General features: G+C 45.3%; 1 protein-coding gene across 1 annotated transcript in view; it reads right to left on the bottom strand.

Moving 5' to 3' along the window:
- LOC124799197 (glutamate receptor ionotropic, delta-1-like) overlaps nucleotides 1–21,163 on the bottom strand; it is a 178,173-nt gene that overhangs the window by 44,929 nt on the left and 112,081 nt on the right. Inside the window, exon 8 of the mRNA XM_047262731.1 lies at nucleotides 4,379–4,469. Coding sequence (XP_047118687.1) covers nucleotides 4,379–4,469 — 91 coding nt within the window. The remainder of the gene's footprint in view (nucleotides 1–4,378; nucleotides 4,470–21,163) is intronic.

The raw sequence follows: 21,163 nt of genomic DNA on the forward strand, positions 1-21,163 counted from the left end.
GCCCCCATCGAGTACATATTGTGAATGACTGCCTTCAGAATAACGACACCGCTACTAGAGTGGCCAGTATGTCCTCCAGACATGAACGCTATCGAACATATCTGGGACAGATTGAAAAGGGCTGTTTATGGACGACGTGACCAACCAACCACAGTGAAGGGTCTACGCCAAATCGCCGTTGAAGAGTGGGACAATCTGGACCGACACTGCCTTGATGAACTTGTGGTTAGTATGCCACGACGAATACAGGCATGCATCAATGCTTGAGGACGTGCTACTGGGTATTAGATGTACCGGTGTGTACAGCAATCTGGACCACCATCTCTGAAGGTCTCGCTGTATGGTGGTACAACATGCAATGTGTGGTTTTCATGAGCAATAAAAAGGGCAGAAATGATGCTTGTGTTGATCTCTACTCCAATTTTCTGTACAGGTGATGCAAAACGTTTTTTGATGCGTGCACATGAGGGGCAGCTACAGGTAGTTTTTGGACGAGAAAGTTGCATTCTCACACTTATAGGATCCTCTCACCTCGCCTGCCGTCTTCTACCGAGAGCATTGAGCCATAAATACCTATAGCTTTGACAGAGCCAGCATACTGTGCACTGGTATATTACTCTCCTATCGGCAGACTGGCGCCGTCTTCTCCGCGTCCTCCGGCCAAGTGTCATTTTAAGGACGGCACAGATTTTTTTCGTTTTTTTTTTTTTTCCTCTGACGGGAGAGCGTCACGGAATGTTCAACAATCTGAACTGTCAGATACTTGAACACAGACGCGAATTATCACGCGAAAAACTCACACGTGAATTTTGAAGAATAAATGTTAAGGGAAGAATCGGGAAACATTCTGCAGGAGCCTACATATCATACTGCCGAAACAAGATTAAACAATTACAGCAATCATTCTCTCTGCTCTCAGTGCCCTAGTAGAATGAGAAGAAACGCTAGCGTTTGTAGCAATGATAAATATCCTCCACTGTGGTCTTGACAATGTTTTGCCGAGTATACAGAAAGGTTGGACAAAAATATGGCAACACGTGCTTATTACTGTGTAGGAAACCCGATGGCGTTCAAAACAGCTGCTAGTCATCTCGGAATGGATAAATACGGTTCCTGTACCGTTTTCAAGGATATCTTATACCATTCGTCCTACTAAATAATCTCAAGTTCAGGTAACAGCGATGATGTGGATAGAGGTCTCCAAAACAGACCAGAGAGGCTCAATAACATTGAGATCTGGCGGCTGTGCAGGCTAGGGGAGATACGTCAATTCATCCTCGTGTCACTAAATCAGTCCTGGATGGTGCGATCTGGCTGACCAGGGCCCTTGTAGTCTTCGAACACAGCATCAGCATTGGGATGGACCTGATCAGCCCTAATGGTCACATAATCCTTACCAACAACGAGTAACCATGGCGACCGCGAAATACCATGATATACGCGCATAAATCGTCACCTAACTCACTTCATGTTTCGCTGTTACGACCTAATCTCGGCCAGAAGATGGAAACAGTGTAAAAGGAGACTCATCCGACCAAATGATCTTCTATTGTTCCACAGTCCAGGTTTTATGGCTTCGGTAGAACGTTTTCACGGTCCGGGCATTTGTATCACTGATGAGTGGTTCTGGAATTACAAATCGCCCTGCAATTTCCACCTTATGGAGGTCCCTTCACATTATTTTAGTTCTGACAGCGTTCGCGAGTGCGGCATTGAGTTCTGCAGTGACTTTTGCAACTGTCGTCCTTTTATTTTTCTTCACAATCCTCTTCAATGACCGTCGGTCACGATCGCTCAACATAACCACGTTGTGACTTAGAGCATGATCTTTTTCCGTTTTCGCCGTGTGCGGTATAAATCTTCGATGCGGTGCGTCTTGAAACACATAACACTTCGGTTTCCATATGAGCATGAAGAATTTTCCCACATTCGAACTAACATAGCTCTGACAAACGCACTCACAGCTACACATAACGCTGTTCTGGCCACTACTCACAATAGCAACGTACTGATGACGTTGCACAGGCGCCGTTCGTGATCAAATACAACAGGTTAATCTGCAGCCGTGGCCGGTAGCCGCAGTTATGTTTAAGCATGTACACTACTGGCCATTAAAATTGCTACACCACGAAGATGACGTGCTACAGACGCGAAATTTAACCGACAGGAAGAAGATGCTGTCATATGCAAATGATTAGCTTTTCAAAGCATTCACACAAGGTTGGCGCCGGTGGCGACACCTACAACGTGCTGACATGAGGAAAGTTTCCAACTGATTTCTCATACACAAACATCAGCTGACCGGCGTTGCCTGGTGAAACGTTGTTGTGATGCCTCGTGTAAGGAGGAGAAATGCGTACCGTCACGTTTCCGACTTTGATAAAGGTCGGATTGTAGCCTATGGCGATTGCGGTTTATCGTATCGCGACATTGCTGCTCGCGTTGGTCGAGATCCAATGGCTGTTAGCAGAATATGGAATCGGTGTGTTCAGGAGGGTAATACGGAACGCCGTGCTGTATCCCAACGGCCGCGTATCACTAGCAGTCGAGATGACAGGCATCTTATCCGCATGGCTGTAACGGATCGTGCAGCCACGTCTCGATCCCTGAGTCAACAGACGGGGACGTTTGCAAGACAACAACTATCTACACGAACAGTTCGACGACGTTTGTAGCAGCATGGACTATCAGCTCGGAGATCATGGCTGCGGTTACCCTTGACGCTGCACCACAGACGGGAGCGCCTGCGATGGTGAACTCAACGACGAACCTGGGTGCGCGAATGGCAAAACGTCATTTTTTCGGATGAATCCAGGTTCTGTTTACAGCATCATGATGGTCGCATCCGTGTTTGGCGACATCGCGGAGAACGCACCTTGGAAGCGTGCATTCGCCATCGCCATACTGGCTTATCACCCAGCGCGATGGTATGGGGTGCCATTGGTTACACGTCTCGGTCACCTCTTATTCGCATTGACGGCACTTTGAACAGGGGACGTTACATTTCATATGTGTTACGACGCCTAGCTCTACCCTTCATTCGATCCTTGCGAAACCCTACATTCCAGCAGGATAATGCACGACCGCACTTTGCAGGTCCTGTACGGGTCTTTCTGGATACAGAAAATGTTCGACTGCTGCCCCGGCCAGCACATTCTCCAGATCTCTCACCAACTGAAATCGTCTGGTCAATGGTGGCCGAGCAACTGGCTCGTCACAATACGCCAGTCACTACTCTTGATGAACTGTGGTATCGTGTTGAAGGTGCATGGACAGCTGTACCTGTACACGCCATCCAAAGTCTGTTTGACTTAATGCCCAGGCGTATCAAGGCCGTTATTACGTCCAGAGGTGGGCGTTCTGGGTACTAATCTCTCAGGATCTACGCACCCAAATTGCGTGAAAATGTAGTCACATGTCTTTTGTAGTATAATATATTTGTCCAATGAATACCCGTTTATCATCTGAATTTCTTCTTGGTGTAGCAATTTTAATGGACAGTAGTGAATTTCCCGTTGTGTTTCCATATTTTTGTCCAACCCCTGTATGTACAAGTAAAAGTTGACTTAGTAACATAGTTCTTGAATTATGAAACACAGCATTCATAAATTGAAAGTCTAATTATTGTAATTTTTTGCTACCATATTTAAACTGTGTGAGTATTTTTTTTAAATTCTGTTCCGTAATGTGAAATTTTTTATTGCAATGCGTACTCACTCTCTATTTTTGCCAGTTAATTTTTCCAATATCCATTGTGCTATTGAAAGATGTAGTGGACCAAAGAGTACCAATAACTGTTGTTGGCGATTCATTGTCATTAAAATTGTTGTACCGGTATTTAACTAAGAGAAATTCAATAATGTGTTGCAATAATCTTTATTATTGTTGTGAATATTCATTTTTAACAGGCAATAACACCAAGTGTGGTTGTTTACAATCACAAAGCCTAATGAGTCACTGAAGGCACTGTATTAAATAAAAATGCATGTAAAAAGTAAAATACAGCACTGATTACTACTTTGCACAACAAAACTATTACGTTTATGAAATACTCTCTTTTATTCCTACCAATACTTGGGCCTTTCATGGTGATGTAATAACGTGACGAAAGCAAAATTCGTATCAAATGGTTACTTATGTGGAGATATAGTTCACCTACTCACTTGTGCAGAAATTCTAGAAGTATGTTCATTGCAGAGTTGTGATAGAGAGCGGCATTTTCCTGCAGCGGCGAGAGGATGTAGCGAAGTTGGCCAGCATGCAGATTATGAGATTCTCAGCTGTCATGAATTTATTGTGAAGGTTCGACCTGCTCCTAATAGATGTTTTTGTCGAGAGACGGTAGCAATTTGATGAGTGTCGCTGAACTGAAACGTACTTTCTGCCGTCCTGTTTGTAAGTTTCCAAGTTTCTTCTTCAGATTCTGACCGGAGAGGTTTGGCACCACAGGGATCACTTCAGTCTGCGACCTGAAAGAGAAAAGAACAAATGAAGAGCAACATTGCGCCATTAACGCCTCAGAAGTAGGCAGGGCCGGTTCGAGAATGATTTTCCACGCAAGCGACACATCATTTGGCGCCTACTCCCTCCTCCCCCTATCCTGTCCCACCACACAGACATTAATTACCTTTCCACAACACAGAAATTCCTCTATAACAAAACAAAATTTTTGAATCGTATTGTAGTACTGCGTTTGAAAAGAACAAACAATTCATTTGCATTTCAGATAATACATAAGATCGTTAAAACAATAATGAAAGCTGGAAGAATTAGACCTTGTAAGCTCTTCCTCTCTCTGCGCATTATTTTGGTACTCGTCCGGATGTCTGGGCCGCTAGGGAGCCAGCTGACTAACAGGGTGTCCCACTCAAACCACTCTGATTTCAAAGACCCAGGAAAGAAAACCACAGTAGATACGACATTGAAGAATGCACCACATTGTAGAGCATCTCAAAGAATTTATTTATTTATCATCAATACACCTCTACATGTGAACCATTTGTAGCACGAAGAATATCGAGTCTATGTTCAATTTCTTGCAAAGTTCTTTGTAACATTTCCCCTGTTATTGTTGCAATCGCGTTAGTGATACGATGTCGCAACGTAAGAATATCGTCCACTTTGGTCGCTACACGCGGTTCTTCACGAATCCCCACATGAAGAAATCAAGCGGCGTAATGTCGGGGGAGCGTGGTGCCCAGGTACTGGGTGCTCCGCGTCCGATCTAACGATTGGGAAATTTCCTATCCAGGAACTTGCGAACAGCGGTTGACCAATGCGCTGGAGCTCAATCTTGTTGAAAAATGATGTTGGGTTGCAAGTCTTGTATGTGAGGGTACACAAACTGCTTCAACATGTCCAGATACACTGACCCATTCACTGTTTGTTCCGCAAAGAAGAACGGTCCAACAACCCTGTCGTGCATTAGCCCGCACCAGACGTTTAGTAGAGGGCTATCACGAACCCGTTCAATGACAACGAGCGGATTTTGCGAACCCCAAATCCGAACTTTATGCCTGTTAACCCTTCCTGATAAACGAAAGGTTGCCTCATCTGAGAATAAACATCTTTCCAGGACGCTGGAATCCATATCAATACGCTGCATCATATCTACAGCAAATTGTTGTCGGCATGGTTTGTCGTTCGGCGTCAGATGTTTCAGAATTTGCACTTTGTAAGCACACATACGAAGACGCTGGTGAACTGCATGATGCATTGTTGATCGAGGTACATCAAGTTGCCGAGATGCTTGACGAATTGACTTATGTGGGCATCTGAGAAACGTTTGTCTGATGTCCCCCACTGTCTCTTCTGAAACTCCGCAACGTGCATCGACAGAGTGTTTCAGGACACTTCCTGTTGCCAGAAACTTCCTATACCATTCCTTAATTGTTTTCACGTCGGGTGGATCACATTCATACACACGATGACAATTTCTTTGCACAGTAAACGGCGGTTTTGTTTCTGCAAACTACACTACTGCTTGCGCGCGCTGCTGTGGAGTCGCCATTTTCACTTCATGTGACCATGCTGCGCTCTGGCGACGATACTTGGCACTTCTGATGTGGGAATATAAATTATTTGAGCTGCTCTACAACGTGGTGCATTTTTCATTGTCGTATCTACTTTGGTTTTTCTTTCCTGGCTCCTTGAAATCAGGGAGGTTTGAGTGGGACACCCTGTACAAATCATGCTACTCAGTATACATGCCAGGCCATTCAGTCAGCTAGATAAGCGTCCACTCTCACGCACCCTATGCATAGCACTGAGCCCGCCTGATTTGCAGTTCTATTTGTCTCTGTTACCTATTGCGAAAATTTTATGTCGTCTTTTTGTTCTGCTGGCTGACTACTACAAATTAAAATAGAACTTTATGAAAATTTTGAAGTCCCATTTTGTCTCCGTTCTTCTCCTTGGCTGACGGTCATAACAAGGTATATCGACTCCTCAAAATAGTTTTTCCATTTGTGAGGAAGAATTTGGCACTAATAAAATGCTAGCGTGATGCCTCTAAGTTCCTGTCTGGTAGTTATGGTAACTGAGATTGTATGCGCTCATTTTTTTTACGGCACACGTTCGAACTTGCATCTGTGCGTGATATTTAAACACTAAATTCATTTTTTCTTGGTGTGATGCGAGTCGGCAGCCGCTATTTTCCGAGGAGCCAAATGTTATATCCAGTTGCTAATGATAAATGGGTGGAAGATGGCCAAGGGGATCTGTCGGCGTAGGAATCTGCACAGGCAGCCATTAGATTAGTGACCCAAGTGGATGATGATGATGATGTTTGGTTTGTGAGGCGCTCAACTGCACGGTTATCAGCGCCCCTACGAATTCCCAACCTTTGCTCAATCCAATGTCGCCACTTTCAGGAATGATGATGAAATGATGAGGACTGCACGGTTATCAGCGCCCGTGCTCAGTCCAATGTCGCCACTGTCAGGAATGATCATGAAATGATGAGGACAATACAAACACCCAGTCATCTCGAGGCAGGTGAAAATCCCTGACCCCGCCGGGATTCGAACCTGGGACCCCGTGCTCGAAAACTGACAACGCGACCGCGAGACCACGAGCCGCTGACGACACAAGTGGACTTTAAATATATTGTAGTCAACTAGTGTGCGAAGAAATGCTACACTGTTGACAACTTGTGGCAGCCGTGACTAGCTGTAAGCAGAGGCCCACCACGGGTAACTCGGTGTAACGTTCAGCACCAACTAGCGACATGGAAGTAATCTTGAGCTAGAAGGCTGGTGTCCAGGTGCCCGCCACTTGTAACACGGTGCTGGCGGTCTTCATTGGTCGGCGGCCTGGACGTTCTTGATGTTCAAAGCGCAGTTCACGGCACCCTCAGGAATCTTCGAGGCACCAGCTTCGGCAGTATCGATAAAGTACGATTCTACATTTGGCTAAATTAATTTTCTTTATACCTTGAGCCACCACATAGAGCGAACAGATTTAATATAATTACTTTGCTTTCAAATGTGATACACATTATACCTACTGCGTCAAATATACTTAGCATTCTTCCAGTAAGCTTAAGCGACACTCCTTCCTTCCCCATGGCTGGATATACACTATGTGATCAGAAGTATCTGGACACCTGGCCGAAAAAAACTTACAAGTTCGTGGTGCCATCCATCGGTAATGCTGGAATTCAGTATGATGTTGGCCCACCTTTGGCCTTGATGACAGCTTCCACTCTTGCAGGCATACGTCCAATCAGGTGCCGGAAGGTATCTTGGAGAATTACAGCCCATACTTCACGGAGTGCTGCACTCAGGAGAGGTATCGATGTCGGTCGGTGAGGCCTGGCACGAAGGCGGCGTTCCAAAACATCCCAAAAGTGTTCTATAGGATTCGTGTCAGGACTCTGTGCAGGCCAGTCCATTACAGGGATGTTATTGTCGTGTAACCTCTCCGCCACAGGACGTGCTTTACGAACAGCTGCTCGATCGTTTTGAAAGATGCAGTCGCCATACCCGAATTGCTCTTGAACAGTGGGAAGCAAGAAGGAGCTTAAAATATCAATGTAGGCCTGTGTTCCGATAGTGCCACGCAAAAAACAAGGGGTGCAACACAACCACGCCAGAACACCACTGTTGGCACTACACACGCTAACAGATGACGTTCGCCGGGCATTCGTCATACCTACACACTGCCATCGGATCGCCACATTGTGTACAATGATTCATCACTCCACACGACGTTTTCACACTGTTCAATAGTCCAACGTTTACGCTCCTTACACCAAGCGAAACGTCGTTTGGCATTTACCGGTGTAATGTGTGGATTATCAGCAACCGCTCGACCATGAAATCCAAGTTTTCTCACTTCCCGCCTAACTGTCATAGTACTTGCAGTGGATCCTGAAACAGTTTGGAATTCCTGTATGATGATCTGGATAGACGTCTGCCTATTACACATTACTACCCTCTTCAACTGTCAGCGGTCTCTGTCAGTCAACAGACGAGTTCGGCCTGTACGCTTTTGTGCTGTACGTGTTCCGTCACGTTTCCACTTCACTATCACATCGGAAACAGTGGACATAGGGATGCTTAGGAGTGTGGAAATCTCGCATACAGACGTATGACACAAGTGACACCCAATCACCTGACCAAGTTCGAAGTCCGTGAGTTCTGCGGAGCGCCCCATTCTGCTCTCTCACGATGTCTAATGACTACTGAGGTCGCTGATATGGAGTACCTGGCAGTAGGTGGCAGCACAATGCACCTAATATGAAAAACGTATGTTTTTGGGGTGCCTGGATACTTTTGATCACATAGTGTACGTGATCCACTCGCGGGGGAAACTCAACTCCTAGCTATCACAAGACTGTGGCTGACCCCTATGGCTGATGGCCAATCGTGTGGTGATGTGGCATCGGATCTTTTTTTTTCTAATTCCACGCATAACAGAACATTTTTATGTTGACACTCAGATGCCAATCAATGTACCTGACACTGATCATCAGCAAGTCTCTCAGTATTTAGTGTAAAGATGTCACTTGCTTGTAAATAACTATATCTTCTGAGAACAGCCTCCTAGGTCTAAAGATGTTATGTGCCGGATGATTTATACTGTAGCTACCCACCGCGATTTCGGACGGATAGCACTAAAAACGGGAAGGCTTCAAACACAGCCAACCGATTCAGCTTACATTTGGCTGGTCGGCTGTGTATATGCTAAAATGAAAGGCTTTAAGATATCTTGGCTCTACAACCATCCATTTTTGAGAAAACTACTTCTAAAGTTCCTGACATGCAATCGATTCAAAACTGATGGGATATACAGGGTGAAAAGTATTTAAACTGACAAACTCTGGGAGGTTGTAGGGGACATCAAAACAAATATTTTTCCCTAATGTCATTTTTTCCTATGAGGATTATTTAAACCAGTGGAGGTCATATTACGCTCTTCAGTTGTTAGAGGCCGTATTACGGTTATTAGAGGTCGTATTACGCTCTTCAGTTGCAGGCAACTGCTGTCCACCAGTGTAGTAGTGCATTGTCTCTGTTTACTAATGGATAGATACACTTGGAGTGAGTACACTGATATGGTTGGTGCGTACTACATAGCGTACTACGAGCTGCACAGCGGGTTTATCAACAACAATATCCTAATCGCCGTATCCCGCATCATACGACCTTTGCTGCTGTGTACCAACGTCTGCGTGAGACCGGGTCATTTAGCAGATCACCTGGACAGGGATGCCGTCGCACAGCAAGAACGCTGCAATTTGAGGAAGTTGCTGGAAGACGTCCCGCTCGTTACAAGACAACACATGTGGTTCCAACATGACGGGGCGCTGGCACGTTTCAGTCGTCGTGTGCGTCGATTCCTGGACCGACGGTTCCCAGAAACGTGGATTGGCAGGTGGTCCTGTACCATGGCCTGCTCGATCCCCAGATATGTCCCCTCTGGACTTTTTTGTATGGGGAGAGATGCGCAACCTTGTTTAGCCAACTCCTGCTGCATCAGAAGAGGATCTGGTTGCCCGGATAGTAGCAGCAGCAGGAACAATTCAGGATACTCCTGGGGTTTTTTCCCGTGTCAGACAGAACATGATCCGACGGTTTAACCTTTGTTTACGTGTCAAGGGAGGCATTTTTGAAAATTAGTGTAATTGAAATTGAGTTGTGTTAATGTCTTGTCTCTTGGTCACAAAAAATGGAAAAGTGTTTGTTGGTTTAATTAATATGCCGCCAGATAAATCTCCCTCTACCGGTTTAAATACTCCTCATAGGAAAAAATGACATTAGGGAAAAATATTTGTTTTGATGTCCCCTACAAACTCCCAGAGTTTGTCAGTTTAAATCCATTTCACCCTGTATATATCTAATTGAAAATTTTACATCTTTCGAGGCATATATGGTGTCCGCAAACGCACATTTTCATAGACATGTAGGAAAGAAACTGTTACGACTGTCCCTTACGTACCATAAGGTAGACGCTGATGAACAGAAGCGCCGCTGGTGTGCCGACCAACGCATTTGGCTGCGAAATTGAGAAACTCTGTTCTGTTCCCACCAAAGTTCTGCAGTTTTTTTTATTTTTACTTTCTTTGCATATCAGAATTGGTAAGAACACCAGGATTGACAAGGTAAGTATGCTGTGGCCGCCCACTTCATACATCACAGCGCCTACTGCATCGGCATTCCACTTCACGTCCAACCAACACGGGATGCCTGCATCACGCGGCGTATATTGATCAGGAAAGCCTACGTCGTCTGTATTGTCATCACAAATATTTACCACCGGCCACAATGCAACTCAAGACCTGGTCTCCACCTACGGCCGCCAGGGACCGCTACCTGTTCGTGGAGCCTGCAGAACAGCTTCACCAGAGGTCGCAGTTAGCCCAGGAACTACTTTGACACGCCAGGCACATGATCGCAAATAGTTCCGGCAGATACATCCCCCAAAAGGGCTTTATATGGAGGGGCTCTGCCGGCAAAGGGCAGTTTGACATCCCGCTTGGAACTGTACAGAGCTACCACCTCAGCACTCCATGCAAGATGCCTCTTCCAGCTGACCGATCTCTTGCATATGGACTTGGTATAGTCGACTAACATCTTGACATTGTAGAATGGTTTTATTGTGGTCTCCCCCCGTGAAGAGACGGATCATTTCTATTATTATTTGTTATTTTATATTTGTGACGATCCGCAGTTGGGATCGAGTATGTTGTTCTTTCGAAGATTGTATTTTTGTCTCGCTTTGGTGAGTCCAATAAATTGTTTTCAGACTTGTGTTTCCCGCATTTTTATTCCGCTAGTGCAGATACTTCAGTGGCGACGAATTGGTTCAAGACTTCCCCGCATTTGTTCTGTTCTTGTCCGCTATGGCAGACGGTACTCTAGATATTAATGAACAAACAGCGCGGGTTATAGCACTGCTGGAAAGTATGCAACAAACGAACGAACTCATTATTCAGCGTTTACAGGCGATATCCACCCCCCACACTTTTGGGGTGCCTATGCATGGGTCGCACCCAGCTTCCCCGCTTCTGCTGCTCTGTGCCGCGCCCCCTGCGTTTTCGACAAATCCCTTGAGCTTTAGGGCAACTACGTGGCTCTCATGCAGCAACACTTTATTGCTCACGATGTCAGTGGCGACGTTCAGCGTCGCGCATTTTTTCTCGCCGATGTGGGCCCAGAAGATTATCACCTTCTGCAACAGTTTCCTCCCAATACGGAACTTCAAGCCCTCTCCTACGAGGTGGTGGCTTCTGGCCTTTTGGATTATTTTGACTCTCAGGTCCACGTGGCAGTGGCACGTCACAAGTTCTTCTGTTGTCAGAAGCTTCCCGCGCAGTCATACTGGGAATGTTTTGCTATGTTGCAAAGTCTCTCCCGTGACTGTCGTTTTTACTGTGGCAACCTCCATTGCAAGCAGTCTTATGGTTCGGCACTCTTTTCTGATATGATTCTCGTCCATGCCCCAGGTGACACCTTATGGAATGATCTTCTGAAGCTGAGAGATCCCTCTTTAGACGCCTGTTTATCCATTATCCGCCCTCATGAGCAGTCCTTTCGCTCTGCTTCCATGCTGCAGTCCCCGGCCCAGGACTTTGCCAACCGCCCCACGCGACGCCAGTTCACTCACCGCTGCCGCCGTAGCAGCGGCGGGCGCCTCCTCCTGAGGCTGCACCCTCCCTCCAGGACCATAGCGCAGGTCCCCACCTGCGCCAACGGCGGCCGCAGCAGCAGCGATGTCGGTTGCCCTCCTGTAGTCAATGCTTTGTCACATATTAGAGGCAAGATTGCCGCTTCTGGAGGGTGACCTGTTCGGCCTGCAGAAAGCGGGATCACAAGGCCGGTCGTCACCGTTGATGGCCATGGACCACACTGGTTTGGACGCCTCTGACTCTGTGGTGGATGAGACAGACCCGCTGCCACCAATTTCCTTTGTGAAGTCAGTTTTTCCACTCACTATGACAGTGATCATTCTGTGGTTGGAGAGCACTCCTCTCCCTTTTGAAGTCGATAAGGGGTCTTCCACTACCTACATCAATGAGGATTCCCACCATCAGCTGGGTTCACCTCTACTTCATCTGTTTCATACTTCCCAGAAGAGCTACAGTAATGACGTCATCTGACTACAGGGAGGGTTCTTGGCTTGTGTCCAGTACCTCACTCACGATTTCACTGCCCGGGTTTTGATCCTCGCCGCTCCCAAGGCCACAAACTTACTGGGAATGGATCTTTTTCCCTTGCTGGGCCTCGAGATACATGACTCGGGCCCGGCTGTCCAATTGTTGTTGGCAGACAATCACTTACAGCAGCTTCTGGATGACTTCCCAGACATGTTCTCTGCCACATCTCTGGCTTCAAGCCCATATCGAATTCCTCGCCTCAGCGTTCCCGAAGTTCCACAAGGTTCACTTGGTACCATTTGCCCTCTGTGACAAACTACAGCAGGAGCTTCGTCGCCTAGAGGCTGAGGGCATCCTGACCCCAGCCTACCATGGTCATTGGGCGACGTCCATCGTAGTCCTTGAGAACCCAAACGGATCTTTTCTCATTTGTGGGGATTTTAATGTCACTGTCAATGCCCAGTCTGTTATTGACTCCTATCCTACACCCAAGGGTTATGACGTATTGTCTGGGTTGGCTAGCAGCAAGGTGTTAGCCAAAAATGAGCTGCAGGATGCCTACCTCCAGTTGCCTTTGTACGAGTCGTCGAAAACGATCTTGGTAATCAATACCACTTTTGGGCTTTTCCATTACAGCTGCCTCCTGTTTGGCATCGCCAGCGCTCCAGCCATCTTCCAGCACTATTTGCAAACATTGACAAGAGACATTCTGGGGACAGATAACTACCCTGATGGCATCTTAGTTGCTGTCATATCCAGCCCAGACATGGTCTGGAACCTCTGACACCTCTTCCATGTTCTTCAGGGTGCCAGCTTACGTTGCAACAAGGAGAAATGTCTTTTTTTTGTTCCTCAGGTGACCTACCTCGGCAATGTTTTGAGTGCTAATGACATTCGACCGATGCCCCAGTATGTCGAGGTTATTCAGCAGCTGCGCCCCCAAAGGACATCTCCCAGTTCAAGTCAGTCCTGGGTCAACTCAATTACTATCGCCGTTTTATCCCACATGCCGCAGCTCTGGCGGAACCCCTTTCACTGCCTCCTCCATAAGAATGTTACCTGATACTGATCACCAGCTTGTAATAGGGCGTTCCGCCATCTGAAGTCTTCTCTCCTGATGCTGGCTTGCCTTGTCCCTTATGACCCCCCCCCCCCCAAGCCTCTCATCTTGGCTGCTGATGCATCAGACTATGGTGAGGGGGGCCGTCTTGTCTCACATCAGCGATGGAGTCGAGCACCCAGTGGCCTTTGCCTCCAAAACACTACCCCTCCCTGGCTCAGTGTAACTACAGCCAAATTGAGAAGGATACTTTGGTTATCATATTTGGGTATAAAAAATTCCACAATTTCATCTACAACCATCGCTTCACCTTATACACTGATCACAAGCCTCTGATCTTGTTGTTCAGTGCAAAGTCCGCCATCCCCAAGAGGACTGCTCGCTGCCTCCAGTGCTGGGCATTCTACCTCGTGGAATAATCCTGCAACATCCGTGTTTGGGCCACAGCTCTCCATGCCAACACAGATCTTCTCTCTCATCTTCCAGTGGGCGCCAATCCTGATTCGATGCTGACCCGTTATCCTGTTTCCACTTGGATGATACCACTGCTGAGGCAGTAGCTGATTTGCCAGTGGATGCCAAGCTAGTCGCACATGTCACAGCAGACAACCCGACACTCCAGGTGCTGATGCACCACATTCAGCATGGGTGGCCGTCAGACTGTTGTTAGCTGCCACAGCTGGAGGTCCAGGGCTACTGGCACTGCCCTCAGGACCTGTCTGTCAGAAATGGTGTCCTCCTCATCTTGGGTGATAACGATCTTTGGCGGTTTGTACTGCCACCGTCCCTCCACCAGCAAGCCTTGGAGCTCCTACACGTTGGGCATAGGGGGATTGTCCTGACAAAATGGCTTGCATGTCAGCATGTCTATTGGAGTAGATGGACCCTGTCATCAGCCACATGGTGGCCTCATGTCCCTCTTGTCAGTGGCAGCAGCCAGCACTCCCTTTCCCATTTGAACTTTGATTGTAGAATTTGAACTTGGATTTTTGGGCCCATTCCTCCGCTCCTCCAGGTTTAACCTTGTGGACACAGGCAGTGGGTTCCTTTACATCTCCCGCACGTCCTCCACTACATCCGCCCATACCATCCAAGCTCTTTCCCGCATCTTTGCCATTGAGGGCCTTCCGGGGATGTTGGTGACCGACAACAGCCGTCAGTTTACATCTGCTGAATTTACTTCCTTCTGCACCACCCTGGGGATCCAGTTGATACATACCACTGCCTTTTGCTACGGATTTTTTACGTGCATGCGTGCGATGCACCAATTGTGACGGATTATACGTTGCTGCTACAATGCAATTTCTTTTATAATTTTTTGTTCACCTACCTCTTTACAGCGGTAGATCTTCGCATGTAAAAACTCCTGACTGCAGCTACTTACGAGATCACAGAAAAGCAGTGTTGAGGAAACTGTAAAGTCATAGCTACACGCCGGGGGCCACTATAAGTAAAATTTGCTGAAAATTGTCTATGTACTTTGAAGAAATGATTCGGAAAGGGGATGTCACTCGTACTTTAAACATGAAGTTCAAATTTAAACCTTCAATAGATCTTTATTGCCGTTAATCAAGATCATCAGCCCACATTTACGAAAATTACTAGAGTTTCTGCTCACAGTTATCACCATACCTAAAACAGCCAGAACTTTTACCTTCCCAAATTCCGAAATCAATTACTTGTAACACAGTCAATGATCGGCCAATTACTTCTGCACACGATATTCAGTGGCTGTCTTTAGTAAAAGTATATGCTCGCCATAAAATACTCAGTAAGAATATACTCAGTACCGCCACGCTATATAATTCAAAGTTCACTCGCGATTTTCGTCGGAACGAATTATCACAACATTCTAAGGTTTTCATAACCAGTTTATGGTCACTACCAGATACCATTAGCACTGGACCATAACGCGGAAGTCATCCCAAGACTTCATCTTACACATAATGCGAAAAGTCACATCCAGCATAACCGCCTCCAATCAAAGCTAGGTCACGACCCTCTCTCTCTCCCACTCCTCAAAACTATATCTCCTCGCTAGGTGGCCAACCGTCTCGCTCCTCATTGGCTGGCAGCACTTACGACCAATGAGAACTCACTTCTAGGGCGCGGCTCGCGCCAAAATCTAGCAAGCACCAACCACTTCTCTAGGCTCATTGACGTCATCGAATTAAGTAACACAAAACTCTCTAATTAAATAAACAAAACAAAATGAACTATAAGCTTTAATCTATATCTGGAAATTTATTATGTAGTCGCGAATGTTCTGGCTGTCTCATTCATAAGCATACATACTTGGACATCCGACATTCACTAGTAGGGGAACCACTAATGGATTCTTTCCCATGTTACAGAGTTGGAACACTTGCCAGTTTCTGTAGAGAATTACATGAATGATTTTTAATAATGCCGAACGTCCCACATGCTCTCACAAACGCATTCTCATTCACACGCACCCTAGCACACAATACACATATTTACTTAGAATTCTTGGAATTATTCTTATAGAAAAGTCACAGACGTTTTCTGAAACTAAAAACTTTCCAAATTTATATATGAACACTGAAAGTGTTATAAGATCGTCGTACACAGTCACTGAAGGTGAACTATTACATCACTGTATTTATTTAAATTCTTGACTGTCGGAAAATTACGTTTTTTATGGAATTTTACTAACTTCCAAAATACAACTATTTTTGATCTCAGACTTTGACATATTGTTTGTTTTCACAACAGAAGGATGTAAGTCAAATATGACGTTCCTCAGGTTATTCCCTTATTAGTTATTAATATTTTTAATTTCGTGTAATGTAAGTGGCCTGCCAGCGCTACTCCACTGCTTTCACACGCGCAGCTGCAGCAGATGGTCGTGACGTCAGTCTGCAGGACACAACTCGTCCGTTAATGACCGTATAATACTCTACCGGCTTACATTGCAGCCCACATACATTCTGAAGTAAAGCTTTTAATAGACAAATGGGCGATCGCGCACTAGTTGCGACGCCACACTTTCATCTTGCATCTAATGGATGAGCCGAATGGATTATCCATACATTCGAAGTCCAGATGTCGAAATTGCGTCCCCAACATTCCCTGGACGACGCCCTTTATACATAAATACACAGAAACATACTTAAATAGAATTGTACACGCACAATAATCTAATTTAAAAAAGAATATTTGTAGGTCAAAGACAAAGTAGTGGAAATGTTATGTTGGCAATACTACAAAACACAAACAGGAACACTTACATGAAGTACGAAAACAAACAGAATACAGTGCTGTGCATAAAAGTGTGTTGTGAGAAGTGCATAGTGCTGGGGAACATCTAGAAGTAGACGAAAATTATCAGTTTCTAACACAGAAAAACAACGATGTGCTAGCAGATGGCATTTCCCGATGTAACCGAGGAATAAGTCGAAAAGTCACCCACCGCAAGTACAAACCAACCTATTCTTAACGAACTGTTTTTCGATCTAAACAGCAAATCAAAATGTAAATAAACTTAATTACAGATCTCTGATGACGCTTTACCTCAATAAAGCAAAACGCGTCTGGTAAAAAAAATCACGCATTTTTTTAGTTACAACGAGAAATAGCGGGCCGCTGTGGCCGAGCGGTTCTAGGCGCTTCAGTCCGGAACCGCGAGACTGCTACGGTCGCAGGTTCGAATCCTGCCTCAGGCATGGATGTGTGTGATGTCTTTAGAGTAGTTAGGTTTAAGTAGTTCTAAGTTCTAGGGGACTGATGACCTCAGATGTTAAGTCCCATAGTGCTCAGAGCCATTTGATCCTTTTTTTTGGTCTACATTTAGCATAACCATCCTGTATAAGCCTATCAGTGTCTCTGTGTTTCTCAGAAAATAATGTGTTGTTGTTCAGTCCTGAGACTGGTTTGATGCAGCTCCCCATGCTACTCTATCATGTGCAAGCTTCTTCATCTCCCAGTACCTACTGCAGCCTACATCCTTCTGAATCTGCTTAGTGTATTCATCTCTTGGTCTCCCTCTAGGATTTTTACCCTCCACGCTGCCCTCCAATGCTAAATTTGTGATCCCTTGATGCCTCAAAACATGTCCTACCAACCGATCCCTTCTTCTAGTCAAGTTGTGCCACAAACTTCTCTTCTCCCCAATCCTATTCAGTACCTCCTCATTAGTTACCTGATCTACCCACCTTATCTTCAGCATTCTTCTGTAGCACCACATTTCGAAAGCTTCTATTCTCTTCTTGTCCAAACTAGTTATCGTCCATGTTTCACTTTCATACATGGCTACACTCCATACAAATACTTTCAGAAACGACTTCCTGACACTTAAATCTATACTCGATGTTAACAAATTTCTCTTCTTCAGAAACGATTTCCTTGCCATTGCCAGTCTACATTTTATATCCTCTCTACTTCGACCATCATCAGTTATTTTACTCCCTAAATAGCAAAACTCCTTTACTACTTTAACTGTCTCATTTCCTAATCTAATTCCCTCAGCATCACCCGATTTAATTTGACTACATTCCATTATCCTCGTTTTGCTTTTGTTGATGTTCATCTTATATCCTCCTTTCAAGACACTGTCCATTCCGTTCAACTGCTCTTCCAAGTCCTTTGCTGTCTCTGATAGAATTACAATGTCATCGGCGAACCTCAAAGTTTTTGTTTCTTCTCCATGAATTTTAATACCTACTCCGAATTTTTCTTTTTTTTCCTTTACTGCTTGCTCAATGTACAGATTGAATAACATTGGGGAGAGACTACAGCCCTGTCTCACTCCTTTCCCAACCACTGCTTCCCTTTCATGCCCCTCGACTCTTATAACTGCTATCTGGTTTCTGTACAAATTGTAAATAGCCTTTCGCTCCCTGTATTTTACCCCTGCCACCTTCAGAATTTGAAAGAGAGTATTCCAGTTAACATTGTCAAAAGCTTTCTCTAAGTCTACAAATGCTAGAAACGTAGGTTTGCCTTTTCTTAATCTTTCTTCTAAGATAAGTCGTAAGGTTAGTATTGCCTCACGTGTTCCAACATTTCTACGGAATCCAAACTGCTCTTCCCCGAGGTCCGCTTCTACCAGTTTTTCCATTCGTCTGTAAAGAATTCGCGTTAGTATTTTGCAACTGTGACTTATTAAACTGATAGTTCGGTAATTTTCACATCTGTCAACACCTGCTTTCTTTGGGATTGGAATTATTATATTCTTCTTGAAGTCTGACGGTATTTCGCCTGTCTCATACATCTTGCTCACCAGATGGTAGAGTTTTGTCATGACTGGCTCTCCTAAGGCCGTCAGTAGTTCTAATGGAATGTTATCTACTCCCGGGGCCTTGTTTCGACTCAAGTCTTTCAGTGCTCTGTCAAACTCTTCACGCAGTATCTTATCTCCCATTTCGTCTTCATCTACATCCTCTTCCATTTCCATAGTATTGTCCTCAAGTACATCGCCATTGTATAAACCCTCTATATACTCCTTCCATCTTTCTGCCTTCCCTTCTTTGCTTAGAACTGGGTAGCCATCTGAGCTCTTGATTTTCATACAAGTGGTTCTCTTCTCTCCAAAGGTCTCTTTAATTTTCCTGTAGGCAGTATCTATCTTACCCCTAGTGAGACAGGCCTCTACATCCTTACATTTGTCCTCTAGCCATCCCTGCTTCGCCATTTTGCACTTCCTGTCGATCTCATTTTTGAGACGTTTGTATTCCTTTTTGCCTGCTTCATTTACTGCATTTTTATATTTTCTCCTTTCATAATTAAATTCAATATTTCTTCTGTTACCCAAGGATTTCTATTAGCCCTCGTCTTTTTACGTACTTGATCGTCTGCTGCCTTCACTACTTCATCCCTCAGAGCTACCCATTCTTCTTCTACTGTATTTCTTTCCCCCATTCCTGTCAATTGTTCCCTTATGCTCTCCCTGAAACTCTCTACAACTTCTGGTTCTATCAGTTTATCCACGTCCCATCTCCTTAAATTCCCACCTTTTTGCAGTTTCTTCAGTTTCAATCTGCAGTTCATAACCAATAGATTGTGGTCAGAATCCACATCTGCCCCTGGAAATGTCTAGCAATTTAATACCTGGTTCCTAAATCTCTGTCTTACCATTATATAATCTATCTGATACCTTTTAGTATCCCCAGGATTCTTCCAGGTATACAACCTTCTTTTATGATTCTTGAACCAAGTGTTAGCTATGATTAAGTTATGCTCTGTGCAAAATTCTACAAGGCGGCTGACCTCAAAACTGCCCATAAAGTTAATCAAACTGCTGGACCATGGAGTTCGTGAGCAATGCAATGAGATGACAAAAGTCGTGGGATACCTCCTAATATCGTGTCGGACCTCCTTTAGGCCTGCCTGGCGTTGTGCAGCAGCTCAACGTGGCGTGGACTCAACAAGTCGCTGGAAGTCCCCTGCAGAAATATTGAGCCATGCTGCCTCTACAGCCGTCCATAACTGCGAAAGTGTTGGCAGTGCAGAATTTTGTGCGTGATCTGACCTCTCGATTATGTCCCATAACTGTTCAATAGGATTCATGTCGGGCGATCAGGACGACCAAATCATTCGCTCGAATTGTCGACTTTGTTCTACAAACCAGTCGAGAACATTTATGGCCCAGTGATATGACACCGTTGTTTGCGAACATAGTGTGTCTGTTAATTGCTGAAAATGGTCTCCAAGTAGCTGAACATAACCATTTCCAGTCAATGATCGTTTTACGAGGTGCATTCAAGTTCTAAGGCCTCCGATTTTTTCTCTCTGGACTGGAAAGAGATAGAAACATGCACATTGTTTTAAAATGAGGCCGCGTTCATTGTCAATACGTCCCAGAGATGGCAGCACCGTACGGCAGATGGAATTTTACCGCCAGCGGCGAGAATGAGAACTGTTTTAAATACTTAAAATGGCGACGTTTTCCTTACTTGAACAGCGTGCAATCATTCGTTTTCTGAATTTGCGTGGTGTGAAACCACTTGAAATTCATCGACAGTTGAAGGAGACATGTGGTGATGGAGTTACAGATGTGTCGAAAGTGCGTTCGTGGGTGCGACAGTTTGATGAAGGCAGAACATCGTGTGGCAACAAACCGAAACAAACTCAGGCTCGCACAAGCCGGTCTGACGACACGATGGAGAAAGTGGAGAGAATTGTTTTGGGGGATCGCCGAATGACTGTTGAACAGATCGCCTCCAGAGTTGGCATTTCTGTGGGTTCTGTGCACACAATCCTGCACGGCGACCTGAAAATGCGAAAAGTGTCATCCAGGTGGGTGCCACGAATGCTGACAGACGACCACACGGCTGCCCGTGTGGCATGTTGCCAAGCAATGTTGACGTGCAACAACAGCAGGAAAGGGACTTTCTTTTCGTCGGTTGTGACAATGGATGAGACGTGGACGCCATTTTTCAATCCAGAAACAAAGCGCCAGTCAGCTCAATGGAAGCACACAGATTCACCGCCACCAAAAAAATTTCGGGTAACCGCTAGTGCTGAAAAAATAGTGGTGTCCA

The sequence above is a fragment of the Schistocerca piceifrons genome, chromosome 5 (assembly GCF_021461385.2).
Source record: "Schistocerca piceifrons isolate TAMUIC-IGC-003096 chromosome 5, iqSchPice1.1, whole genome shotgun sequence".
NCBI lineage: Eukaryota > Metazoa > Arthropoda > Insecta > Orthoptera > Acrididae > Schistocerca > Schistocerca piceifrons.